The 26,513-nt window shown below is 51.4% G+C and overlaps 9 protein-coding genes across 9 annotated transcripts; 4 read left to right on the forward strand and 5 right to left on the reverse strand.

Annotated features, from left to right (window-relative positions):
* Positions 1–1,029: 1,029 nt before the first annotated feature.
* Positions 1,030–2,831, forward strand: ALT_5743 (putative MFS transporter; the record flags this gene model as incomplete). Its single annotated transcript, XM_033554482.2, has 4 exons — positions 1,030–1,175; positions 1,230–1,541; positions 1,592–2,183; positions 2,241–2,831. The coding sequence occupies 4 exons, from the start codon at positions 1,030–1,032 to the stop codon at positions 2,829–2,831; spliced, it is 1,641 nt and encodes a 546-aa protein (XP_033410373.2).
* Positions 2,832–3,245: 414 nt separating this feature from the next.
* ALT_5744 (uncharacterized protein) lies at positions 3,246–4,283 on the reverse strand (the record flags this gene model as incomplete). The annotated part of the gene is made up of 1 exon (XM_033554481.2): positions 3,246–4,283. The coding sequence occupies one exon, from the start codon at positions 4,281–4,283 to the stop codon at positions 3,246–3,248; it is 1,038 nt and encodes a 345-aa protein (XP_033410372.2).
* A 923-nt stretch (positions 4,284–5,206) lies between these two features.
* Positions 5,207–7,042, forward strand: ALT_5745 (glycoside hydrolase family 71 protein; the record flags this gene model as incomplete). Its single annotated transcript, XM_089599955.1, has 4 exons — positions 5,207–5,293; positions 5,349–6,302; positions 6,350–6,701; positions 6,747–7,042. 4 exons carry the CDS (start codon positions 5,207–5,209, stop codon positions 7,040–7,042), a joined length of 1,689 nt encoding a protein of 562 aa, XP_089455832.1.
* Positions 7,043–7,919: 877 nt separating this feature from the next.
* glnA (glutamate--ammonia ligase) lies at positions 7,920–9,626 on the reverse strand (the record flags this gene model as incomplete). The annotated part of the gene is made up of 6 exons (XM_033554479.2): positions 7,920–7,937; positions 7,988–8,409; positions 8,467–8,971; positions 9,315–9,407; positions 9,503–9,538; positions 9,624–9,626. The coding sequence occupies 6 exons, from the start codon at positions 9,624–9,626 to the stop codon at positions 7,920–7,922; spliced, it is 1,077 nt and encodes a 358-aa protein (XP_033410370.1).
* Positions 9,627–14,005: 4,379 nt separating this feature from the next.
* Positions 14,006–16,372, reverse strand: ALT_5747 (RNA polymerase II mediator complex middle subunit MED1; the record flags this gene model as incomplete). The annotated part of the gene is made up of 2 exons (XM_033554478.2): positions 14,006–14,662; positions 14,720–16,372. The coding sequence occupies 2 exons, from the start codon at positions 16,370–16,372 to the stop codon at positions 14,006–14,008; spliced, it is 2,310 nt and encodes a 769-aa protein (XP_033410369.2).
* Positions 16,373–16,848: 476 nt separating this feature from the next.
* On the forward strand, positions 16,849–17,734 carry ALT_5748 (uncharacterized protein; the record flags this gene model as incomplete). The annotated part of the gene is made up of 5 exons (XM_089599956.1): positions 16,849–16,944; positions 16,995–17,383; positions 17,454–17,533; positions 17,592–17,622; positions 17,674–17,734. 5 exons carry the CDS (start codon positions 16,849–16,851, stop codon positions 17,732–17,734), a joined length of 657 nt encoding a protein of 218 aa, XP_089455833.1.
* Positions 17,735–18,022: 288 nt separating this feature from the next.
* Positions 18,023–19,399, reverse strand: ALT_5749 (SOS response-associated peptidase; the record flags this gene model as incomplete). The annotated part of the gene is made up of 3 exons (XM_089599957.1): positions 18,023–18,735; positions 18,789–19,317; positions 19,373–19,399. 3 exons carry the CDS (start codon positions 19,397–19,399, stop codon positions 18,023–18,025), a joined length of 1,269 nt encoding a protein of 422 aa, XP_089455834.1.
* A 510-nt stretch (positions 19,400–19,909) lies between these two features.
* On the forward strand, positions 19,910–21,136 carry ALT_5750 (TPR domain protein; the record flags this gene model as incomplete). The annotated part of the gene is made up of 1 exon (XM_033554475.2): positions 19,910–21,136. One exon carries the CDS (start codon positions 19,910–19,912, stop codon positions 21,134–21,136), a length of 1,227 nt encoding a protein of 408 aa, XP_033410366.1.
* Positions 21,137–21,568: 432 nt separating this feature from the next.
* ALT_5751 (40S ribosomal protein RACK1) lies at positions 21,569–26,093 on the reverse strand (the record flags this gene model as incomplete). Its single annotated transcript, XM_033554474.2, has 9 exons — positions 21,569–21,994; positions 22,219–22,536; positions 22,658–22,784; positions 22,922–23,178; positions 23,562–23,974; positions 24,037–24,506; positions 25,242–25,542; positions 25,627–25,753; positions 25,881–26,093. 9 exons carry the CDS (start codon positions 26,091–26,093, stop codon positions 21,569–21,571), a joined length of 2,652 nt encoding a protein of 883 aa, XP_033410365.2.
* Positions 26,094–26,513: the final 420 nt, after the last annotated feature.

The following is a 26,513-nucleotide window of genomic DNA, read 5'->3' on the forward strand; positions in this document are numbered from 1 at the left end:
CAACATCCCACATCAGAGACAGAATCGGTATTCGGTAGAAGTGTCTTTGACCGACATCGGCAGCTCAAAGCTAAACTATACTGTGACTCATTCAAGGTTTGGGGCGTCTGCTGCAGTGAGTGAGCGTTGGGAAATTGGCGTTGTGACCAGCCGGCTGTTGAGTGTGGAGTAGATCTGTTGAATATAGTTTTTCTTCACGATACCCCTCTACCATTGAAGGAAAAGTACGGAAGCTGAAGCTATCCAGATAACCCGTCGTTCAAACAAAGTTGGGCGGGAGGAATTTCCGCTCCGGCTTTAAGCGTCGAAGCTTCAGGAAAAAGAAAAAAAAAGTTAGTCCGATCGTCGGATTGCAAACTCCGCTCCACGATCAGATTAATATTGAGATTTGAGACTTGGGACTTGGGTATTTGGATATCCTGGTTTCGTTTCTTGGTATATATTTTTTTTGTGATCTTGTTGATTGACGGGTTCTGTGCAATCTGTGTTTGGACTTTCTGCTTGTTCCGAGTCCTGACGGACTTACTGCGGCGTATAAAGTACTAATATCGGCCTCGGTTTCTGGCCTATCAACCAGGTACGTTGAATAAGTGATGTCTCCTGCAGTTATATCTACAGTGAACGCTGGAGGAGATTTTTGGCTGTACTAAATCCTCTCTCGTTTCCTATTCCGGAAAAATGAGGCTTTACATATCTCTCTGGACAGTGACACATGCTAATTGACGTTATCAGAACCATCTCCAGCAAGCCAGCGTAGAAGACTATCTTCATCCGTTCTGAAGCAGTCCACATTGCTCATTGCAATCCTGGTATTTGACGCTTCGACCTGTCTAGCCGTGCGGGGCTTGCAGATCTCTTCCATGCGCTGAAGGTTCTGCATTATCTCCTGTGATTCCGACTCGACTGTTGTTCTTGCTCTTCTATTGGATTCAATCAGATTAGAATTCTTGCTTGCTCTGGATATTCCTGCACCATCAATGCAGCTTTAGTCATAATCAACACCCCACCACTCATCCCAGCAGCTTCAACATGTCCTCATCAGAAGGAGAAATCCGTCCCCAAGACGTGGGAAAGCATCAAGACACCGAGAATGTCCGGGAACCATCATCTGACACTCCGAATGACGTCGAATGTGGCGATGAGCCCAGCGTCGCTGAGATTGAGCGCATCTATAGGTGAGTCTCCGCCTATAGGCTTGACACTACAGAAAGAAGCTCACAATCATCCAGGAAGCTAGACTACCGGATCATCCCTGCCTTCTGGGTCCTGTACTTTCTCTGCTCTGCCATCCGATCCAATGTTGGTCTGGCACAGACGATGAACATGGATGTACACCACGATCTCGGGTCCGTGCTGCACCTGACGCCTCATCAGATCTCGACTGGTCTCGCCTTGTTCTACGTCTGCTATGTGGTCTTTGACTTGCCGTCGAATCTGGTGATGACCAGACTCAGCCCGCATGTCTGGATGAGCCGGATCGTGATCAGCGTGGGTATCATTGGCAGTTGCATGGCGGCCATGAAAGCAGCGTGGAGCTTATAGTATGTTTTCCTTCTGTTTCTTGGAGTCTGCAGTTTCTGACCACGCACAGTCTCCTCCGTCTTCTGCTGGGCATCTTCATTGCCGGCATGTGGCCCGGAATGACCTATTATCTCACCCTCTTCTACCCTCCCTCGCGGACGGGCAAACGCATCGGCCAGTACTTCACTGCGGCTCAGATCTCCGCCGCTGTCGTGGGCTTGGTGTCGGCAGGCTTCCAGAAAATGGACGGCGAGCGCGGCCTCGTCGGCTTCCAGTGGATGTTCCTCGTCTACGGCATCATCACCATTGCTGTCGGCATCGTCCTCCTCTGGTGGCTTCCCGACCGGCCCCTGGCTCCCGGCGCCCAACCCCCGCGTCCCAAGTATCTCAAGTGGCTCCCGCGCAGCCCGCCCGCCCTCACAGGCCGGGACGCAGAGATCCACTACCACGACCTGCGGCGCGTCTACCACCGTCCACAGTGGTCCCTCCGTGACCTCCTCCGCGTGTTCCTGGACTGGCGCCTGTGGCCGCTGCTAGTCATGTACTTTGGCGTGGTAGGCGTGGGCATCGGCGTCCAGAACTACGCCACCGTCATCATCAGAGGGATCGACCAGTCCCTAAACGGGATTGACCTCAGTCTCCTCACAGCCCCAATCTGGCTTGTCAGTCCCCTCCCCCTTGTCATTTGTCCCCCTTGGCTGCATAACTGACATCAGTAGATGGACCTCCTCGGCATCCTCCTGGTCACCCCCTTCTCGGACCGCTTCCACAAACACCGCGCCCTCTTCTTCTCCCTCCCCGTCTGCCTCCAGATCCTCGGCCTCCTCCTAACAACCTACGCCGGCTCCGCCTCAAACCCCTGGCCCCGCTACGGCGGCCTCCTCATCGTCGGCTTCGGCCTCGGCCCCACAGTCCCCATCACCATGTCCTGGACAACCGAGGTCTTCCAGCCCCGCCACGGCGAAGTCGGCGTCGCCGCCGCCTCGGCCGTCGTCTCCGGCTGGGGAAACCTCGGCAGCATCCTCACCACCTACGCCCTCTACACCGGCTGGCCCAGCGACAGCGCTGCCCCCGGCCGCGCCAAGTTCCGCAAATCTAATCTTGTGATGGTCGGTATCCTGTGCGCTAGTATTCTCTCGTCGGTGGTCATGCAGACGGGTCTCTGGCTAGCGGAGCGGAGGAGGCGCGCTCGCGGAGATGATGAGCCGGCAAAGATTGTCGATGGCGCGGCTAGGCGCGAGGCTCAACAGCGTGGATTGCAGGGGTTGGGGTCTTCGGGTCTTTTCCGCATCTTCAGGAAGGGCACGTAGAGTAGACTTATGGTAAATAGATCGTCACGATTGGTTTGGAAAGGTAGAGATAGACACTTCTTTGCTCTGTGATAGCGCGGTGTACCTGCAATATAATTAAAAGACTAATAGATATCAAGAGAATTAGTTTAAGCTGTTGGCGGAGACTTTGGAGTAAGTACACTTGGCTATCATGGCTGTATACCTGGATATCCCGTTTTCTGGCTGTCGCAGACATCATACAGTCCGAAGCCCGGCAGCTAGGGCTAGATAGATGATGAAGTTGTTTCAGATAACTCTTGCTCAGAGCTAGTTATCCCTGTAGAATGATAGGTGGTGATGATGTTCCTCGGCCGTACGTTTTGGTTATCCCGAAGTAGGAATGGTATCTCGTTAAGCTCACAGCAAGTAAAGAATAGAAGGGATAAGCTGTAGCTAGAACCTCTCTGCATAGACCCCCGTAGCATGATCCTCACAGTCCGACTCGCAATCCGTCTCACAGCCTACAGCGTGGCGCCGCAGAGAACGCAACCCCCGTTCATCGAGATGGTCCAGCCAGCTAGCGTACCAATCCAAGAATTCCGGAATCGAATCAAAGCGCGCCTTGCGGCCGTACAGAACGCTCGGGTTGACCACCTCGGCCTGGAAAATAACCACCCGCCACCCCCAGTCCCGGATGTTGGCAGCATCAGCATCAGCAGCAACATCAGCAGCAACATCCGTGCACAGCCGGCAGTACACATACGCACTATACCACGACGGGCACGCGTATAGCTGGTTAAATCCAACGCCGGTGATAAAGCCCGCCCGGACGTCTAGGTCCTCATCGATAAATGCCTCCAGCAGCTTATTCGATAATTCATCTTCCAACTCCCGCTGCAAGCGCTCCTGTTCGCGCTTCTGTAGTTCGAGGTCTGCCAACTTCTCGCGTCTCTGGTCGTCATCCAGTCCCTCCAGTCCCTCGTCTTTGACTCCGGTCGACCAAGCCGGCGTGCACGGCGCAATCCCCGAGTGCCGGAAGTCAACGTCCACCACCCCCTGCGCATACTTTAGGAACAGGCCTAGCTCGTCACACCGCGGGATAGTCACAGGCTCAAACTCATCCTCCTCGTCATCATCATCTTCGTCGTCCTCTTCAAGAACGATCGCATCCGCCTGCCGCTGGCACACCCGCTGAACGGTATCAACATACATCTCCCGCCACTGCTCCGTGTGCAGCAGGGGCGGGAGCAGCACGCCGTCAGCGGGTTCATGGGCCGGCAGGGCGTCGAGAACAGCAGGGATGTCAAGATCAGCTAGTGCCGTGTTGTCCTGTGGAAGGAGATGGTCTATGTGTCGGTACTGGCCGAGCAGGCGGCGCTTCTCCTCTTCGGTTGGGAGACCTTTTGCGTTGATGTCGTTGATGCGGTCTTGCAGGAAGTGGTGGTTTGCGGCGGCCATTTTGCGGCGGAAGCGGGTGATCGCAGCGCGCATGGTTGCGTCTGCGTTTGTGTCTGCCATTGCTGTGCTTCTGGCATTATCAGATTATTTGTAAATTTTGCTGTTTTGTTTGTGAGTGAGGAGAGGGGAGAGGCGAAGTAAGAAATTGGGGAGACGAGACTAGAACTGGGGCTATGGGCTATGGGCTATGGGCTATTTGAGTAGGCACCAGTACTACCCTGGAGAGCCTAGACTAGGCTAAGCTATAGGCTAAGCTACGGCTAAGCTACAGCCCCTGGAGGTTCCACTCCAGATACTAAGGCACCGTAGATACTAGTACTAGTACTAAGGTACGGAGTAGTATACATATGACTGATGGTGAGTCCATCCATCCTGGCCGTGACGAACTCGCCTGTCTGCGCCTGACGAAGGCACACCAGTTGACCTGGCCAGACCCGGGCAGGATGTATCATGTATCCACCATAGGCACTGATAGTAACCCTAGTTCTACTGAGGTCCACTCAGTCCCAGCCAAGGACCGGTCTAAAGCTTCAATTTGCTTAGTACTGTAGCTAAGGACGGTAGCTAAGAAATTCCAGTCCTAGTCTGCACCCGATCTACTATCACCGGACAACTGCCGGACAACTAACTGACAACTAACTGACTAGGGAGCTTCTGAATATCCACCACTACAGTCAAATCCATCTCGATTGCGGTATGCTTTCTCCCCAATGCTACCTCAACGTGCTCGCTATTGAAATTAGCGTCCATGATGGATCTCGTGGGTTCTTTTCCTCGCCGGAGTTATCCAACGAAGGTCTTTCGAGGGAAGAGATGGAAGATGGTAGAGATGGAGGATGGGACATCGGTAAACGCCGGCTGGTCGGTCGGGTATAAAGAGTCACCATGGCTCCGGCGAGGTGCCCTTGTAAAAAGAATGAGATTCAGTATGATTGACTGATTCCCACGTCGCCGACATGAAGGTCCTTCTGCTGTGGGCGGTCCTATCGCTCTGGATAGGCGCCTGCCGCGTCCAGGCCGCCGCAGTCTTTGCGCATTTCATGGTCAGTCGATATCCAGAGCAGGCAAGCAGTTCCCTCTCTTATTGACTGACCCTAGGTCACCAACTCGGAGAACTTCACCACCTATGACTGGGAAATCAACATGAAGTCTGCGCAGCAAGCACATATCGATGCCTTTGCTCTGAATATGGCCTACGGCGACCCGACGAATGAACCCTCCCTGGGCCAAGCCTTCGACGCTGCCAACATCACGAGCTTCCAACTGTTCTTCTCGTTCGACTATGCGGGGAACGGTGCCTGGCCGAGGAGTACTGTCATCATTGACTATCTCACCCAATACGGGTCTAATTCTGCCTATTACCATTACAACGGAAAACCGCTTGTGTCTACCTTCGAGGGCGCCGCCAGCGCGGCAGACTGGATCGATATCAAGACGGAGACGGGCTGCTACTTTGTCCCGGATTGGTCTTCGCCAGGAGCAAAGGCAGCGCTGGAGGCTTCGCCAGGCGTGCCCGATGGTCTTTTCTCCTGGGCCGCATGGCTGTGGGGACCTAATGACATGGACACCCACGTAGATGCATCGTACATGCAGTATCTGGACGGAAAGCCGTACATGATGCCGGTGTCACCGTGGTTCTACACCAACCTGCCCGGCTACAAGAAGAACTGGCTCTGGAACGGCGACCACCTGTGGTACGAGCGCTGGGAGCAAGTGCTGGATCTGCAGCCCGAGTGGGTGGAAATCATCTCCTGGAATGACTATGGCGAGTCCCACTATATCGGCCCCATGCACGCGAATGCCATGGCGGCCTTTGAGATCGACAATGCCCCGTACAACTACGTGATGGCGTATATGCATGAAGGATGGCAAGACTTCCTGCCCTACGTGATTGACCTCTACAAGACGGGAACCGCCACCATCACACAGGAGGGCGTCCAGGTCTGGTACCGCAGGGCCCCAGGCGCCGCCTGTACCAATGCTGGGACCAGTGGCAACACGGCCAGCCAGTTCCAGGTCAAATTCCCGCCGACCGAGGTGCTCAAGGATGAGGTCTTCTTTTCCCCGCTCTTGGGCTCGCTCGCCGATGTTTCCGTCAGTATCGGCGGCGTGGTGCAAGAGGCCGGGGCAATACCTACACGGTAGGGGAGTCCAAGGCTGTGGTTGCCCAGGCCGACGGTAGCCATCTCATCTATAACGATCCTCCCAACGGCCTCTTCCCGTATCGCCGCAAGCGCGACCTAGCTGGCTCGTCAGATCAACATCAAGAGGATGAGGACAGCGCTCCCCTTGCGGATGCGGACCTCCTCCACGAGCCTGCACTCAACGCTACAATCCGCCTCGACGACTTCCTGCTGCCGGCCACCACGCCAAACAACAACCTCAGGCGCCCCGCCGCCCTCCCCGGGACCAGCTTCCTCGACTCGCGGGTCTACACCGACGTCCTGAGCTGTGAATTAGCCGCCGACATCGACGCCTGCTGACTGCGAACCCCAGCCCGACGGCAGCGGCAGCGACGGCCGCGGCAGCAACCCCAGCAAGAGCCCCCCACCGACTCCACCGGCTACCCAGCAACCTACCAGATCTACATGCGCCCGGGGCCCGGGGCGCGTCTTCTCACAAACCGACGAATGCGACTACGAATGGGGTCGGCTTCGAGGCCTACGGCTTCGCCACGCCCGAGACTGGGGGCACGCCGTGCGACGGGGAGGGAGCCTGAAGCGAGCAGTACTGTCCCTCCAGCAGCCTGGACCCTGATCTGCCGGCTAGCATCGACGGGGATCGAGGTGTGAGGGAACACGTGCACGTACACGGCGACGGCTGACTGGCGGTCCGTGGAGAACATGTATCCGGCGGGCAAGCTGACCTGCCAGAATAAGTGGAGGGAGGCGTCCTGTATCAAGGGCGCCCAGGGGGTCCAGTGGGACTGCGAGCTTGACATTGCCCTTTATATGGTGGCATGTTATGGGAGCAGATTACTTAGCTTGTCACAACCTAGCCTGAGCTGAGCACTCACAACCTAGGTAGTGGTAGCCACATGATACCCATATTCAGCTCCTTGGGAGGACTCATCCCTGGATCTCCCCCCAGCTTCATAATGAATAGAGGCCATTGCAAGTACTTAGCTGACACTAGGGCCTTTAGAAGGGTATACAGGCCATAGCCCTATGGGAATGCCGAGGTACCTGGCGGGAAGTTTGGCAGATCGACAGCACATGTATATATAGTAAGGGCTGATATATCTCCTGCAGGATGCGCATGCAGCAAAACAGTGTCAATGAGTGACAATCTTGTATGCTACTACCATAGAGGTCTCGCCACTTTAAATAAGCTTAGTTGTCATGATCAAATGATTGTTCTCCATTTCACCTCGGAAAGAAGTCCTCTATGCTGTACGTGACACATAACCCACATGGGAAGACAAAGAAATCTGATTAAAAGTGCAACAGCAGCAGTGGGTAGCGAACGCAAAGGCGCAGGCTCTGGCATCTCGAGAGTAAGAGTGACAACCTGAAATACCGACATTAAAGATGGGAAAAACGAGAAAAGAAATCTATGTTTGCTCCACACGTTGCCAGGCCGCTCTTGTAGTTCTACACCCAGTTGACGCCGGCGGGTATACTAGCGCTAATGAAATGTCTGCACATTTTGTTTTGATACCGAAGATATCTAGTTGCCACCGCAGAGCTATAAGTGGTCAGCAAAGTTCACCTTGGTATGAAAAGGTGCAAACTTACAGTCTCGACGATGATACCGGTGATCTGGTAGGGATCAGCGTTACTGGCGGGACGGCGGTCCTCGAAGTAACCCTTGCCGTCCTTGGCAACCTGGCGGGGAATACGAATGCTGCCACCACGGTCGGCGACACCATAGCTGAACTTGTCGATGCTGCCGGTCTCATGACGGCCAGTGAGACGCTCTTCGTTGCCCTCACCGTAGACGGCAATGTGCTCGTTGTGACGGGCCTCCAGCTTCTGCATGTAAGCCTCGATGGCCTTCATACCGCCTTCAGCACGAGTGGAGGCAGTAGAGACGTTGGTGTGGAGACCGGCTCCGTTCCAGTCACCCTTGATGGGCTTAGGCTCGAAAGAAATCTTGACGCCGAACTCTTCAGCGACGCGGTGGAGCAGGAAGCGGGACATCCAAAGCTGGTCACCCACTGTTGTGTTTGGTCAGTACTTGCTTTGCAATACATGTGAGATGGATTGTAACGTACTCTCAATACCATTGCAGGGGCCGACCTGGTACTCCCACTGGGAGGGCATGACCTCAGCGTTGATACCAGAGATCTTGATACCGGCGTACAAGCAGGCACGGTAGTGAGCCTCAACAATGTCACGGCAGTAGACCTTGCCAGTTCCGACACCGCAGTAGTAAGGACCCTGAGCACCGGGGAACCCGCCCTTGGGCCATCCGTAAGGCCAGCCGTCAGTGCCGAGGAGGGTGTATTCCTGTTCCAGACCGAACCAGAACTCTTCCTTGGCGTGGATCTCCATCAGGCGGTTGGCCTCATGACGGTAGTTGAACTTGTTGGGGGTTCCATCCGAATCCCAGGTCTCGCAGAGAACGAGAATGTTATCGCCAAGGCGGAACGGGTCAGGGAAGATAGCAACAGGGCGGAGGTAGACATCGGAGTTGTCACCGGGGGCCTGGCCGGTGGAAGAACCGTCAAAGTTCCATTCAGGGAGCTCATCGACGGATTTAACAGGCTTGGTGAGAGTCTAAATGCATGAACATTCGAATTAGCAAACATTATTCTCAACATCGTGCTGCATTGTATCGCCTGTCACGTGTCACGGGAAGGTGCAGATGAAATCGTGGCTTGCAGTTTCTAGTCACCGTGCGCAGGGCTTATCGGAAGAGGGCGCGCGTTAAGATAACAGCACGCCTCTTGTCACTTCGCCAGCCCAGCATCACAGCGGCCATAACCAGCAATATCCATGTATTCATCTTGTCGCCAGATTGTACAATCATTCACATGGCATCTATGTCCACAATCGCACTTCCACGTAACACGTAGGATCGGATTTGAATCGGAGAGGAAAAAAAAAAGAGGTTGCATACCTTGGTCTTGCAGCGGCAGTTACCGACAGCGTCGATCCAGACATACTCAGCCTGGACATGACCCCGTTGGTCGAGGCTCATGTATTTCATGAGCTGTTGCCAGCACACAAAAGTCAGTATGACTGTTTCCTCTAAACCGCAGAGGCGGCCGAAGGAAAAATTGTAAAATCAATAAAGAGGAAACGCACATTCTCCGTGTTGGAGACGACGGTTGATGTTTCGGCCTAATAGCAAGAGGGCATGAGTCAGAACACCAGTCTTCCACGAAATCACCCACAACATCGTATTCGAATGTATTGAAGGACTCACCATGATTGGCAGAATGTGTGATATGAAGATAGAGAGATTTCTTTTTCTTGACGAATATTTCAGGTTCGCAGAAGCAGAGCACGCGAAGACTTCAATTACTTAAAATGAAGTCGATTCCAGTAGACAGAGAGATTGACGACGACAATAATCCAGATGTGGACGAAAGCGACGATATACTGCAGAGCAGATAAGAGAGAGAAAGTGGGTTAGTTGTTAAATAAAGAGGAGGATAAAGGATGGAGATGAGGCAAAATGGATGTATGGGAGTCACAGTAGAAATGTGGGTGGGGGGCGAGGATATCCTTCAAATTTAAGGCAAGAAGGACGACATGAGGGCGATCGATTTCTTTGGGGCACCGGGGGGCAAAAATTCAGTTATTTTACGGGAAAGAGAAAGGAACCCAGAATAATCCCACTGGAAGATCCATCAAAACTGAAATTCAGATAGGGAAACAAGTTTGAAAATTACCTCACCCGCTGGTTGCTGGGCGCCTTCCCGTAATACAAATTCCCACCAGTCAGCATCATATCCACTTCTGACTATTCCTGCCTGCATGATCGAACCATCTGGCCTCTGCAAGTATTCCTAAAATTGTTGATTGGAGATAGATTTTGAGGGCTTTTACTCTTTAATGTTCTCACCAGAATTTCAAATGCTGGATAATTTCATTCATTATCCTGGTGCTGAACTGGAATGAGGCAAAAAGTAATGTGTGGGCGGAATTTAGTACAAGAGTTTATCACCAAATCAGTACCATACCAACCATATATCCCTCATACTCATCACATCACAACCGACCATATAACAGATCAAAATTATCTCTATTACTGTAGAAAAGATATTGTAACTGAGGAATATATTTTCTCTTCTCAATGGATGATCTCGAAAATTCAATAATGACCTCCATGTATGGATGCATACTGCAATCCATCATGCTAAACAATAATACCCGTTTAGGAAATCAGATGGATCAAAAATGGCACCCCCTTTTCTCCTGTTGCGTGGGCAGAACGGCATGTGCATGTAATGCGAAACACTTCATTTCTGATAGGCAGAAGTATATAGAGCATGGAGTAGAGTCTTTTGATAAAATCATTTAATATTTTACCGTCAAAGCGATAAATATCGATTGCAGCCGCCGAAGCGATGGAACTTCCCCGGACTCTCCACCCCACGCCAGGACAAAGATTGCTACATACTGATAAAGATCTGCCGCGATTATCGTCTATATACATTCGTACTGGTGTGCATGATGTGTCGGCTGACTCTGTCTCAAAAGCAATATCAATGACATTGCCTGATGCCTGTGTACGACGCTGCAGTCGTAAAGATAGCAGCTTTTATGTTGCTAAAATGTATTATCAAACAGCGACAGGGACGGATGCATATCAATTGCAAGGCTCAATTAGTACGAATCATGCATGCGCCTAATGCAATAGACCCAAATCCTATTGGTAGATGTGCTATAATAGCCTACGGGATGCATCAGACCTTAAGAAGACATTCACAGGCTATCTGACTAGCAAGGTACGAAGTACTCTAATTGCTTCCAGAGGGCTTATCTCTCCAGAAGATGGAACTACGGAGATGATTTCGAAGAATCGGGCAACACAGTTGGTCTAAGATACTCAGATTGTTGTGATATGTGTGATTTTCAAATACTTCCAGTAGATAATTGCAGTTGACACAGCGTAAAATCGCGTACCTGCGACTTATCAGCGCATGGTTTTGCTTGGATACTCTTAGTCAATTCCTTATCTATGCCTGCCCCTCAAAAACCCCGCCATGTCGCGTGGGTGGATCATAGCGCGCCTGCCACATTATCCCAGGTCAGACAGTGAGGAAGAGTTCAAGTTAGCGGCTGAATCAGAAACTATTACTCGGTCATATCATCTCTGCTCGACTTCTCTCTACAGAGCCAACGTTGTAGGAATCAATACCCGATCCCAGACCATATCTGCAGCCCAACCATTCGCTTCAGGCGGGAAATTTTGATTTGGGTACCTCACACTTTATCCGGTAAAACTATTACATACACGACCCAGAGACGAGTGCCGAATGTGGGGCGTGGCAACGGTCCTTGGACAGCCAGAGGGCCGCCGAAACCGGACTGGTGTTACTAAGTATAATTTAGGACTTGGGATGGCCAGTAATTGGATGACTGTGCGTTTTGCACCGCCTCGAAATTGGCGAATGATGGGAACGTTAGGGTCATCAGGAACTTGGAATAGATAGGTTGTGAGAAAGTCACTGCGTCAAGATGATTCTGGAGAACCCATCTTCTCCAGACTTTTGGGTGGCGGCCCTTGCTAGTGTCCGATCTGGGTGATGTGAATCCTTAGTCTTCCCGGCCTGTTCTTGACAAGAGGGCCAACGACAACGGAGTCGAATCGGGAGATTCAGGAATCAGCTGCCGCCGAGTGGCTGTAGGTTCAGCCCTGTGGCCGATTTACATTTTGCCTGGAGGATGGAGAAATCTTGCAGACACTGTACCCTGTACTACTACAGAGTATACTCGCTATTATTATCTTGAGCCTGGAAGCTTCTGTTCTGTACGAGAATCAGAGACATTCTCCAGATCATGAAACACAGCCATCCTTCTCTATCAATAGCATGCAAGCGGTGCGGCTAGTGCAGTAATAAATAGAACATGTGTGTGGCGGTCCGCAAACACCCTTCTAGCCGGGTGCAGCTTAGCGTCACTCATCCTCCACAAGTCGAATACATCATCCGTCCGCCTGTCCGGTTTCGCCCTTGATCATATGCAATAATATGAAGTCAACTTTGACTCCTGATGCCGACTGTTGACGATCTATTCGAATTCCAAAAAGTCAAAACAGGAATATCTCCCGTTGAGGGCACTTATGACCGAGGACAAAAAGAGCACCATTACCGTCACCTCGGTAACATCTGTCCATTGCAATTCGCAACCTCAAAATGGACGTAATTTTTCGAAAGTCGAAACGCAACGTCAATCTCCATAAATGATAAAAGTCCAAGAAGCAATATGCGGGTAATAGGAAATATATCCCTCACCGACTACTCCAAAAGCCTTCACACGTTTGCGATGGATAATCGCTCATCGCGTCGTCCAATAGGCAACGAATAATAAATAATTTCGAGTCGAGCATCTCAATTGAAATTTTGAAACAGAAAAAACCGCAAGTATTATTGTTCTTGCCATCGCCAAACGCGTCCGCTGCTTGCCCAGTCATTTCCGCGCTCAGAAAGTTTGCTTATCGCAACACGCTGATTGGACGATTTTGTCGAACCATGACAAACTGCGCTGACTGGATCCCAGCTATTGTGATAGTATCACATCTCAGGCACCATTTGCACGTTACTACGAGTACTCCACCGGATATCGAAGTTCGAATGTCCTTTGTAAGAAAGGTAGAATATTCGACGCGAGGTCACTATCGTCATGTATCTGGATACTTCTTGAATTTGTCCTACTTCAGATGCATCCCACGCAAGCCTGAATTTTCGGTGTATCGATGTAGCAGTAGCACTGCAGACAGTACGCAGTAGTCAGGTACAGTAATTCGCGCAGTTGATCAAACATTCCATGCCCCGTGCCACGCACCAAAAAGGAGTCAAGCATTTGCGCATGGCAACTCAGGAAGACATCTTCAAGACATTCTTCTGATACGTAATGCAAACGATGTTTGTGTAGAGCCCCTTGCATGGTACTCGCATATCAAATTGTTAACAAATCGCGCATATTGGCTGTTCAGGTACGTAGTACACTTGATGTCCCTCGAGCTGCCATATCGTCTCACCTCCCAGTGGTATATATTGCTTTTACTGGTAAGCAACTGTACGTACAAGTTCAGGGGAGGCTAGGCGTGGCATGGCTGGGTCGGCTTGTGGATGAACATATCTTTAGATTGCCGTTTGATGCTGTTAATGAAGGCTTCCTCCATGAAAATGATAATTATGGCTATCAGTCCATTCAATTACCACTTATGCAGTGAGATCTGCCCGCTATAATTGCGAGTCCCATTCAAAAGGTCACCTTCCACTGCGTGTCTCTTGTACCCCTTTTGTGAGCTACATGGAGTCAGGTTGTTGGCCCAATCTTTCTGATCTCAGCTTCAAGTGTGGCTCGCGCACCTCCTGCTTGAACAGACTAACTGGGACCGTCGAGTAGACGCGGAGTGGATCGATCTTGGGCAGCCTTGAAGCAGTCAGGCAGTACCTGTTGTGAGGATTCCTTATGGCAACACTAAGGCTAGTGCTATGCATGCAGCTCCATCACCCGGCACGCAGTAGTATATTGCAACGCGGAAGTCAAGGTCCTGCATTCGACGGCAAGCCAACCGACAGGTTGATTAGACGCTGCTCTCCACTTAAAAGCCTCCGCCATTCGTCATAGGTCTCACCCGCGTCCCTTCTGCTGCCGTACCCACCGCGCAACCCATTCTACCAATATGCCGATGTCTTGGGAGATTTCCAGCACCTTGGCTATCTTCTGTTGCAGCTTGTATGCCTCACTGTTCTGTGCACCCTTTTCACTGTCCGCAGCCGTTTCATCATCTAGCAGTCCAGTCATGTCCACAACTGAAATGCGGCCATTAGGTCCAATCTCCAAACTGATAGAGACTTTGCTCAGGAAAGTCTCTGCAGGAGAACCAGCCAAGCGAGGATCTTCCACTGTGAAAAGTAACATAATGACTGGCGATTGTCCAAGTTGCGTCCGTAAGGTCACATCTACCTTGATCTCTTCCTGATTTGCAGCAGGATCACGCAGACTTATTGATGGTGACATTGCAATGTCTTTATCTGAGCCGATAGCAGTAGCATTTGATCTGTTGATTCCATTCAACAAGAAGTCAAGCTTCTGCTCATTCGGATCTTTATTGCTCAAAACGATCACTTTGTTTTTCTTTGTCGGCATTATCGCTTTTGAGGTATTCGGTTGTCTAGGAGTCCCCTCTGTGACTGATTCGGCGTCCTTTGTTGACCCGTCGTCCTTTTGCGGCGAATTAAATATTTTGTGAATCAGATTCGCAAGCAATGCATACTGACGCAAAATCTAGAGAGCGCACAAGTGTTAGCAGATTAGTGCGGCGCAAGCGCAGCGTGTACTTACTGGGAAAACGTCCGCAAGTTGCCGCGGATGTGAAAAGGGGATGTCACGCATCGTCCGCCCTGCAACCGACTCAAACGCCTGAAAAGTGTAGCTATGATGCTTCGTGCAGGGGTTTCCTTCTTGGTCGAAGCCTTGAACACACGTTCTGCGCCTTTTGCGGCCGGGCTGAACGATATCCTCAGCGCCAAGACCCACTGCACCTGTTGCTGACAGAGGTGACCACCCAGGAACTAGCAGACCGTCATAGGTGACCATTCGGAATTCGTGTGGAAGCTGAATGCCGAGATGCCTGTAAATGTCTGAAGCTGCCAGGATCGGAACATCAAGAGGTGGCTCCATTCGAGCGACAAAGCGGCGGTTCACTGCAGAGGAGCCCAGCATGTTCGAATCAAGTGCCATTGCGTCTGAGCCACCGGAGCTTAGGGTAGGAGGCGGGTCAGCCCAGTTGACAACTGCAATATCTGAAGCTGCAGTTTCATTCGAGGAGGTGCCATTTGCAGCATTGTTGACCACTGTGAGGACAGCAGAGTCCACCCATTCTTTCGACACGCGAAGTGACGGATAGCCTTCCTCGCATTCGATCATTACAAACCATTTTCCATTTTGTGGCTCTGCAACTTCATCAAGCGCTCGATTAGCTGGTCTATCAATGTCCATGGCGTCAGGAGGTGAATTCGCGTGCTTCGCGTCTAAGACCTTCGCTCGGTGGATCCAATAGTCCAAGCTTAGTCCGAGTCGACTTCCCTTGTGAAGGCTTGGTCGGCCAATGGATCCAGCGCATAGATGTTCGTAAACACCCGAGAATTGAGGGAGCTTCTTCTCCTCATCCCATACCCGCTGCAGACTTTGGTAAAGGCCTTCAATGGCCTCAAAGCAATTGACCTCTTGACTGAGTCTGTCATGCTTGGACAGCCACTGCAGGTTTCCATGGAATCCAGTCAAAGACTTCCATGAGCCCCGTTCTCCATCTTCCGGGTTTTGCACAAGATCTCGCTTCAGTACAGCAGTAGCTTCTTCCCGTCGTTCGCCATCTGTAGCATCCGGTGTGGCATAGCTAAGGTTGACGTCTTTCACCACGTTCTGGCCGCGGTGAAATTCAATCTCAAGGTCAACAAAGTTTCCGGCTATATTGATATTGTCCTCCTGCCAGATAGATTCAAATTTTTCGAGTTGGACTAGACGCTCAATTCCCTCCCTGCAGACTGATCTGCCTGATATGCGAGTCCGTAGGAGTTGGACAACATCTTCAATGTGCCTTTTCCGCTCTTCGTCGTTATCTCGAGCAGATCCTAGTTTGATACCTTGCATTCCCAGCGCCTGGATATCATGCTCATTCATACTCGGAACAAGTAAGGCATCATGACCGGCAGGAGATGGGCTGATTCCACCGTAGCCACCCAGCGCTAGCAAGGCAGATGGTGAACTGAAGGTGACAGTATCCTCAATGCCTGTTGTTGCAGCGAGAGGTGTAGCATATTGGTGAGAGGATACACTTGGCTGATGACCATGGCCATGACCCGATGCTGATGGTGTCCTTGTTGAGGGTGACTTATGCGCTATGGGTCTTGCCATATGCGCGCCAGTAGGTCGAGGAGAAGAGGTCAAGTGGGTTGGGGTTGCTCCCGGATTTTGTTTGGTAGAGGGGGTCGCCATATTTGTCCGTTATTTGATGATAAAAAAAAGTTCACATTTAAGGAACAACTAGCAGCCACTCGATATGACTGCTTTATAATCAATTGGGGTATCATGCAAAGTATGAGATACAATCAACAACCAAACTAAGGCTGCGATGCTTACTTCCCATGCTACAAGGGATGCGCAGGAAACGACGGTTGAAACGTCAAGGTATCACTAAAACAGCGGCATCCTACGGGAAAGATTCTGAAAGGAGAATTTTTGATTATCCAGATAAAGAATGAAAGGAAGCCATCAGCAAAATCGTCAATGGGAGGAAAGACATGGAACAACATCGCAAGACCTACAATAAATTGCCGTTATGGACTCCGCGGGATCACATGATTTTGTCTTGTTTGTCTCGACAGCGTCATAGGCAAAGGAGCGATTGAAGCTCCAAATAATTCTGCGCAGACCGATTGACTGCTTCTCGATCTCCGCGGTATATTTACAATATGATCTTGTCCATGTCATTTACGCGACAGCCGCTCAGGCTAGCGAGATGGTCCCAGATTCGCACAGTGTCTACCCTAGAAGGCAATCCTCATATCGTAAGCTCGGCAACCAGAGTGTCTGCCATTCCTCGAGCTCACAATCACAGTATGTTTTCTCGAATAAACCCCAGAGCGGAAGTCATACCTTGTCGCTCTTGTCTTCGGAGCCTGTCAATCCCAAAACAGCCATTGGCGTCACATCCAAGCTACCTCCTTCAACGGACTCCTTCAGGGAGAATCCGAACTTCCTGAAGATCCTACAAGAGGTCGTTTCTGAGTACGGCCACAAAGATCCGGACGCTATCTCTCAAGCTCAAGTTATGGTTTCCACCTCCGGGGCTAATATAAGCTCGGGAGGTGTCCTAATGACGGGACAGGGTGGCAGAAGACGGCGAGAAAGCAAGGACTCTAGTGGAGGAGCCAGTGGCCAGGGTGGTGTCGGCTCTGCTGGTAGAGGCGGCTGGATACACCTGTCCGACAGCAGGAGACCCCCGGAGTATGGTCGTATTGCATGGTAGCGATCCTCTTTGCCGAGTTGTCCAATTGAACCACTAACGAACTGGCAGGCCCGAGGATATCTTCGGCAGTCTAGAAGTTGACGCGAACGGGAAATTTGTCGGGGACAATGGGAATTATCAGCCAAGCGGTACGGTTACATACTTATCAGACGAATTTGGCTCGATTTCAAGCTAACCAGGAAACAGGCACCTACAGAATCGTCACTAGGGACGGAATGTAAGTTCCCTCGCCCTTTGACTAGTTTGAAGCTGACATGTGGCGCTGCAGACTCGGACTGAGTCCTTTCCTAAGAGAGAAGCTGGTTCAAAGACTACATGAGCTACAGTAGGGCAACCTCAGCTTCAAGTCGGAAGTTATACTGAGCTATGTAACACCATGATATCACTTGTACTATAATACCACATGTGTGAACACATTGAATATGGAAACTACTGGACAGTTGGCTCGTTACTTTCATTTCTCATTAGGTGATTCAAGCGTTATGCCGCACTGGAGTGGCAGTGTCTGCGCGTGTTGAGGCTGAATTGATCATACTGCAAACCATGACGCCTTCCCTGATTTTGAACGGTGCAGAAACACTAGGCATACCATCATGATGCCGGTGCACATGTGGTTGTCATTTTTGAAAAAAGTTTGTGATTCGCTGAGAACCATCAGTCGTCTTCCCATTTGTCTTCTTCATAGGCTTGTCGTTGTGCGTCGCACTTCGCGTTTTTCTAGTCGATGTTGTCGTCTTCCGCTCAGGCTTAGTCTTCGGCTCCTGCGCGGGGGAGGATGAAGGTCCTGGCTCGGTTTTCTGTTTCTTCGGGGCTTCATCGCCAATGTCATCGCCGTCCGGAGGGTACTCTCTTTTGACGCCCGGTTCTGGCAGCGGAGCGTTATTTTCACTCCATTGACTGTCTTGAGTCTTGCGCGGCTCATCCGAATCTTTTACCACCTTTTGTTCGGCAGAGTGCAAGGTTTCCTTGGCGTCCTCATCCCTGGCGGAAGAGACTGCTCCACCCTTCTGCTTCTTCGCATTGGCGAAGAAATTGGCGATATTACTCTTATTGTCCTTGCTGTTGATCGGAATGATGAAGTCGGGCGAGTTGTTTCCCACCTTGCCGACCTCTTTGGATACTGGATAGCATTCCAATTCTCCTTCGTACGGTTTCAGAATGGACTGCAATCCACTGGACCAAGTTGTCCGTTCGGGATCCAACCACATCTTCATCGCTTCGCTGTTGGGCTCAAGTATCACTGGCATTCGATCGTGGAGAAATTTTAAGTACGAGTTCGAAGAAGTTGTGATGATGGTATATGTGTAAAGCTTCTCATCCGAGCCTGTACCTGGAGGTCAGCGGACGGCGAACATCGCAAAGACAGCAGGTAGAATTGAATACCTTCATACGACACGCAATCCCATAGTCCGGCAAAGCACAGCAAATCCCCGTCCTTGCGCTTGATGAAGTGGGGGATCTTTTCTTTACCTCCAGGTCCTTTCTTCAACCATTCGTAAAAGCCTTGGCATATCACAATGCATCGCTTCTTCCGCTTCATGGATGTCCACATTCCGCGATCCTCGATCAAAGAGTCATCGCGACAATTGATTGTTCGCATCAGAGACCCGTAATCGGGTTTCCGCTTCGTCCAAAATGGTATGAGCCCCCACCTCATGCTCTGAATCTTGTACCTCCATTTCCTATCACGATCTTTTTCTACACTGTCGACAGCTTCTGGAGACGGCTCCTGTGGGCGGTCTGCGATGTCTTGTTCGTCATCAACGAACCCGCGGTCAGAGACATCGGCCCGGTAGACAGCACCATTAGACCCTGGTGCAAAATTGTATGTTTCTCTCACTTCATCATCCTCGGGGACCTCGTCAACCTGCATGCCTTGCTCCTGCAGACGGCGTCGGACAAATGCCATCCGCTAGCGATAAGATCAGCACTAGACAAAGAAGCACTGGGATGATCGGGCTACGCACCACTCCAAGGGCATACCGTCCACACATCTTGGATGCGCAATATTCCTACACCAGGGAATTATTGCGCGCGTTTATAGAAAATAGTTATTTTCTGAAGATGAAATGGATATTGAAAGAGCGATAGTGCTGGCGCTGAGCGATGACTTCGACGTCATATCATGTCCGCAGGCGGAGAAGCTCGGACCACTAGAACTCTTGGATTTGATAGATGATTTGAATTTCAGTCTATCTCGTCGCAGCTTCTGGATCGCGTTCCACCACAGTTTCACCATTCCAACTCCCAATCGGTGCCCGTTCATGATTTGACGACATACAGAAAATCGCACAATGTTTAATGCAGCATCACGGCGCGCCTGCGCCTTCATTTCGAGGCCGAGAAACCTACAATGCAACAAAGCTCTCTCTACACGCACGGCGTCCAACAGATGTCAACCTGGAAACAGCACCAGATCATCATTTCAAAGACATTCGCAAACACCATTTTCCTTATTACAACATGTGCGTCCTCAGTGCCGACATCTTAGCTATGGACAGCGGATGAAACGCGGCTTCCAGGAAGCGTCAAAAGGAATCTGGCGCAAGAATCCCATCCTCCTCCCTCTCGCCATTATCTCCCTCGCCGGAGCCACCGCCATATTCGCATATATATCCTACGTGGAGTTGACACGCGTCGGCCCGCAGTATCACAAATTTCCACCTCCAGTCGCCGAGTCGCTCCGGACGGCCGTATACTACACTGAAGTTGATCTCAATCCCGCCAAGGCGCTGAAGGCATACAAGGAGGCTTTGAGGAAGGCGGTCGAGCTTGGCATGCATCCCTTCTCTGATGAGATGGTAGGAATACATCTCCAGGTATCGATGATGCTTGAGAAGGCCGGGCTGGCGAAACCCGCCATCCAGGTTCTCGAGCGCACAAAGACCGAGTGCCTGAAGTGGGTGGAAGACGGCCGAAAGAAGAAGGATGCACAGAAGCCTGAAGCCGAAGCAGTGACGGAGTCGATTCAGATCGACGATCCGGACGCGCTAGCAATGTATCAGAAGATGAAGGAGCTGGACGAGTACGAAGACCGCCAGCGAGACAAGGTCCTGAAGAAGGTTGTCGGCATCCACATGAAGCTCGCAGAGCTGTACGCAAGCGACTACATCCAGGACGAGAAGAAGGCCGAAAGCTACCAGGAAGCCGCGGTGGAACTGTGTCTGAAAGAGCTCCGCCGTCGCCAGGAACTCGGACTCCCCGTTGGGAGTGCCTCGCAAGACGACAGCACAGCCTGGCTGAACCTCTCCGAGATCGCCACTGCACTCACAGATCTGGGACAGACATATCTAAAGCAGGAGAAGAATGAGCTCGCCATGCCGCTCTTGCTCCGCGCGCTGGACCTCCTGCGCACAGACGAGGGCAGCACACCCTCCTGCAAGCAGGTGACGCTGCTCGCCGACGTGTCCACCGCGATCACCAGTGAGCTGCACAAGAAGACTCCTTCCCGTGGGTCTACCGCCGCGCCTCAACAGCTTATCGACTCGGGCAATCAGTGGGCGCAGAAGGCTCTAGACGTTGCTGCTAAACTGCAGCCTCCTATCCGTGACGAAGAATGCGATATGTCCTGTATCGCGGCAATGTATAACCTGGGAGAAATTGCCCATCTTCAGGGTAAGCGGAAGGAAGCCGAGCAGTATTGGAAGGAGGCTAAGTCTCTGGCTCGGGGGTTGGGACTCGAAGAGAATGCCGCCCATGTGGATGAAGCTCTGGCGCAATTGAAGAAATGAGTGATCTTTCGTGTTTAAAGAGGCCATTTCATGACTGTACAGTAGTATTAAAAATGAAAACAATTCGAGATTGCTGCCTATCGACAGTCAGGCACATGGCTAGAGGGCCGTAACATGTAGATGCAGTCCCGCACGCTGTGCTTTGCCAAAGGCAATGATACGATGAAGAGTAGGAATATAAATAGATTTTTATAGTATGTTTTTTTAAATTGGTATTAGAACATTCGGCATGCCGACCCTGACAAGATTCCAGACGTACGAAGTTTATGACGAATCAAGTAAGCTAGACATGTCGGAGAAAAACCCTGGGCCCAGGCCCGGAGTGCTTCATTGCTCATGGCTCATACATTCCAACCAATGCCAGCGCTTTCTTTTTTATAACAAAGAAAAAACATGGATTTCCTCTCCTCCGCCTAAACGCTCGTCAATCATCTATGCCCTCGACATGACACCCCAGGCACGGATCTTGTTGTCAGTGTAACCAGCGAACAGAGTCTGGCCATCAGCGCTCCAGGCGAGAGAGATACACTCGGGCTCACGGGCCTTGGAGCTCTTCTCGATGAACTCGGGCTTGAGCTCATCAACCTTGCTCTTCTTCTCGAGATCGAAGATGGTGATGGAGCTGGCGGTGGCGGCGCAGAGCCAGTAACGGTTGGGGGAGAAGACGAGGGCGTGGATCTCGTCACCAGCGTGGAGGGAGTAGAGGTGCTTGGACTCGTTGAGATCCCAGAGCATGGTGGTGCCGTCCTTGCCACCGGAGGCGCAGAGGGATCCATCGGGGGAGATGGTGACGGTGTTGATGTAACCGGTGTGACCGATGTGGTCGGTCTGGAGGCGGCAGGAAGCGAGCTCCCAAACCTAATGGGTACGTCGTGTTAGCTTTAATCTCCCAGGGAAATAAATGAGCTGGTCCCATGTAAAAAGAGCAAAATTGCGAAGTGTCCATCAGGGCATTGGTGATTGTTTGTCTCATGGCCGTGGAAGGCTCTGAAGTAGCAAATACGTATTATGCAAAACATCATTTGGGCAGACAGTTTCGCATTCGGGTGTACATCGCGCCAGGGAAGACCGGATAAACGTACCTTGACGAGCTTGTCCCAGCCAGCGGAAACGATGACGGGGTTCTGGGGGTTGGGGCTGAAGCGCACGCAGGAAACCCAGTCGGTGTGGCCCTTGTCGGTGATGGTGAACTTGCAGTCGCCGAGGGTGTTCCACAGCTTGATGGTGCGGTCACGAGAACCGGAGACGATCTGGCGGTTGTCGGCGGAGAAGGAGACGGAGAGGACGTCGTTGGTGTGGCCAACGAAGGTACGAGTGGTCTCGCCGGTAGCGAGCTCCCACAGGCGGAGGGACTTGTCCCAAGAGGCGGACAGAGCGTAGGCACCGTCGGAGGAGATGACCTGCAGGGAACAAACACACACGCGGTCAGCCAATCTCCTCATATTTCTTTTTGGCTTCCTCCACCAGCGATCCCCAGTCGTTGGACTCTCTCTAAGCTCAATGGAATTTCGGGTAGCATACACAGTCAGAGACGATGTGGGAGTGACCCTCGAGGCTGCGCTTGGGGTAACCGTAGGCCTGCTCGTCGCGAGTAAGGTTCCAGATGATCAGGGTCTTGTCGCGACTGCCAGAGAGCAGCATGTTGGGGCTATTCGAAACATCCAAGTCAGAATCTATTTGTCCATGTGCTCAATCAATGCCCAAAGTCTTCCAAAACAAACGTTTCTTCATCCTTTCGGCATATGATTTTCTTGCAATTTTTTCGAATATTCGGTATTCCCTTACTTCTCCAGAGAGGTAGCCAGGGAAGTAACCCAGCCATTGTGGCCCTCAAGGGTACCACGAAGAACCATCTGCTCAGCCATATTGACGATGAAGGGGCCGCGAGAGGAGGGAGGAGGATGAACGCGGGCGGAGCAATTGTCGTTGACTCTGGGCCTGAGATAAAATCGCAGCGCTCGAGGATGGAGGAGCAGAACCAACGTTGCCCGCCTAAGCCCTAAACTAGCCCGTTCTGCCGCTGGTTGTGTGGTCCACAAGCCCTAAGCCTAAGCGAGTCACATGACCCGGAGGAACTATACAGATTGGTCGGAGCAGCAGTAAACATCGTGATACATAACTGCAATCAGAAGGTTGAAACGAGCTCATTCATCCAGTTCCTTGATGATTGTTACGCATTCTGTGGGTTGACCAATTTGAGCATACAGCCACCAGCAACATAGCATACGCCGGCGTCTAAGTCATATACCATGAGATACCAGTACAGACAATGCTGCGAAGGCGTTGATATCTCAAGCAGAGCACATCAACATATTCAAGGCATACTATAGTACAAGCTGAAATATACAATACGCACATCCGACTCTTGGTGCCATACCTTGATCTTCCCATTAGTAGTAACAGTCAAAGCCTATTTATCAAAGACCTGGATGTCGGGCATTCTCCCCAGCCCAGAACCGCCAGTCTTCTTATTCTTCGCAGCATGGAATCCCACAGCGCTCTTATCGCGCACATGCTGTCTCAGAAGCCTGAGGACCTCCGAGTCGGCCCACCTGGAGGGAACAGGCCTATACGCAGCCTTGTAAGCACCAACGGTCTGCTTCCACTCACCACTCTTGGCTCCGGTGCGTTTCCACGTCTCGGTAACGGTATCTTCGGCTGGGCCATCCGCAGCAGACGGAGGGTCCTGCGTAGCCCAGTAGTAGATATCCCAGTCATTCTCGTCCAGGAAACGGTCGTACTCCTGGAGCTGTTCTGGCGTCATATTTTTCAGATAGACATCGGCGAATGTAGATAGCAGCAGATCCGACTCGAGAATACCTCGCTTCCTACTCTGGTCTGCAGTTTATCACTCCATTAGCCTCGGGACGGCAGAGGCGAACAGCAAGAACCAAACTTACACAGCAAGCGAGCCCTCATGGTCGCCGGGTCCTCTCCAGTTCGCTTGAGCGGCTCAACCTTGAAGGTAATCCCTTCCATCTCCCCAACACCAAGCTCCGGTTTCTGCGCACCGGGCTGCTGTCTACCACCAGTGTAATGCTCGACACGGCCAGGATAAGGATCTACCGGCTTATAGTTCGGATCGACGGAGCTCAAGACTTCCGGAGGCGGGGTCCTCTCGCCGACACTGGGGAAGTCATTGGTCATGGTCGAAGTCGAATGAGGCACAGCTGGGTTTGGAGGCCTCGAGGTCTGGTATTTGCGGTGCTCCGGAGCTGTAGAGGGCGCGCGATCCTTCCCATCGCCATCATTCAGACGAACAGCCGAGCTGCCGAAGGAGCGGCGGGCAATTGTTGCTGTGAGAGAGAAGGGCGACCTTGAGGGCCGCGAGAGGCGTTGAATGAGCCGTGGGGCAGACATTGTAAAGCTCCTACTCAAGACGAATTTGAAATAGAAGCTTGACAGGGAGTGTCTCTAGTCAATAAAGCCCAATGTCCAATGTAGGCACATTAAATAATGACACGGAATTGACATCATCCGCGGCAATGCTGGGTGCTGTTTGCACCGTTTGCATCAATTAAACATGCAAATGAGATCGGTATACGAGAAATAGCCCGAGTATAAATCGAAATTGATTGAGGTCACTACTGACAGCGAGGATGTAATGTGTCAACTAGATGGATTTGAGGTATTCAGATGCGACTGCATGTCGCAACTGCTTGGTCTCATCGCCACGTCCCTTTCACGATCACTCGGTACAAGTAGCGGCATCTCATGTCATAAACCCCAGAACAGTCAAGGCGAAGGCGTGAGACGCTCATTTCTAGGTGATATAGTACTACGAAACAAGAGCACACACCGGAAGCACTTCTATTCATTACAGGTGTCATTTCATAAGTACGGAAATCGAAGCAATGCACCATAAATATACCTGAACGTACACGAGGCCGAACCATCAAATGCAACTGAAACTCCGTGCCTGTCATGCAATTCAACGGAGAATCAATCATGAGCAGTCTTGTCCACATGACAGGTGGGGATCCAAAACACAACACGACAAGACCTTAGATAAGATGCTTCGACCTGTTCGCAACAAGAGCAGCCGTTAGCCACGACACCAATCAACTCCCCAAGACCGAAAGAGCAACACGGGAGCTCAACATACCTAAAGTAGGCCCTGAGGTATACGACCTGCCAAACACCCAGACCAACCAGCATTCCCATAGTGCCAAAGGCAAACCACTTCACGCGCTCGTTGGTGCTCTCGTTGGTATCCCGCAGCTTCTGTTCGCGGGCCCGCAGGTACTCCATCTCGTTGACGATCTCCGCCACCATCTCCTCAATACGACGGAGATCAGTTTCGACTGGCTTGAGCTTCTCCGCAGCTTGAACGCTGGACCAGTCACGGGCGTCGGCGCCAATCTCGACATCGAGCTCGACAGACTTGTACGGGTTCGCAACACCGTCTGCGCACGTTCAGGTCAGTTCCGAGTCAAAAATGTCTAGCTGGATATCATGCGCAGCTAAGTATTGTAAGAAGGAAAACTCACGGTGAGAAACCAGCTTATTCTCAAAGCAAACATCAAACGCCGTATCCGCAACAGAGGTGAATGCCTGACGAGTCTCGCCCGCGATATCCTTAGGCCGGCCATGGTCATTCCCAAGCGCATCCTTAATCTATAGGACAGAAACCAGTAAGCATCGCAGCAATAAACCCGATAAACAGCAATAAATGAAGCCGGGAAGTAGCCTCCCACGACCCGACCCCAAAAATATCCCAGGGCAGTGGTAAGAATCAACATACATGCATATTCACAACCTGCCCATCACCCTTCTGCCCGCTCACAATAGCAGTCACGACGACCAATTGGTCCTTGAAAACAAAGTTGCGTATACATCGCTCGTTGTGCCCGCTGCTGGCGTGCAGGTCGAATTTCAAGGCGGAGGAGAGCTGGACAAGCAGCAGGAAGAAGATACGGAGGAGTGTCCTCGTGCTGGATTGTGAGGAGCTGCCCATTGTCGATGAGTAAATTGGTCGACAAGGAGGTTGTGGCTTGTTCTGTCGGTATATTTGAGCAGCGATGGGGCTCTACAACATTATTGATGCCACGCCGCGTCTACGGAGAGCGACCGGATTATAGATCTTCCGCATCCTCCAGTCATATCAAACTGACTCGCCTGAAACTATGGTATTCTTATGCCTTCGGGTTGAAGACATTGAACTGATTTTATCAGGCCATCTTCTATGGAATTGTTCGAGGACGAAGGTCCGACTGAAACGTTGACTACGCAGTCAACGCTCTACGAGTCTCTCTACGGTTGATGGCTGACGGTGGATAGAATCACGGATGATATGAAATATTTTGCTCAGATAGAAAGAATGTACTGGCTCAGGCAACCGTCAAGAATATTGGCCACCCAAAGCTTTATATATACA

This window comes from Aspergillus lentulus (assembly GCF_001445615.1).
Source record: "Aspergillus lentulus DNA, contig: Alt09, strain: IFM 54703, whole genome shotgun sequence".
Taxonomy (NCBI): domain Eukaryota; kingdom Fungi; phylum Ascomycota; class Eurotiomycetes; order Eurotiales; family Aspergillaceae; genus Aspergillus; species Aspergillus lentulus.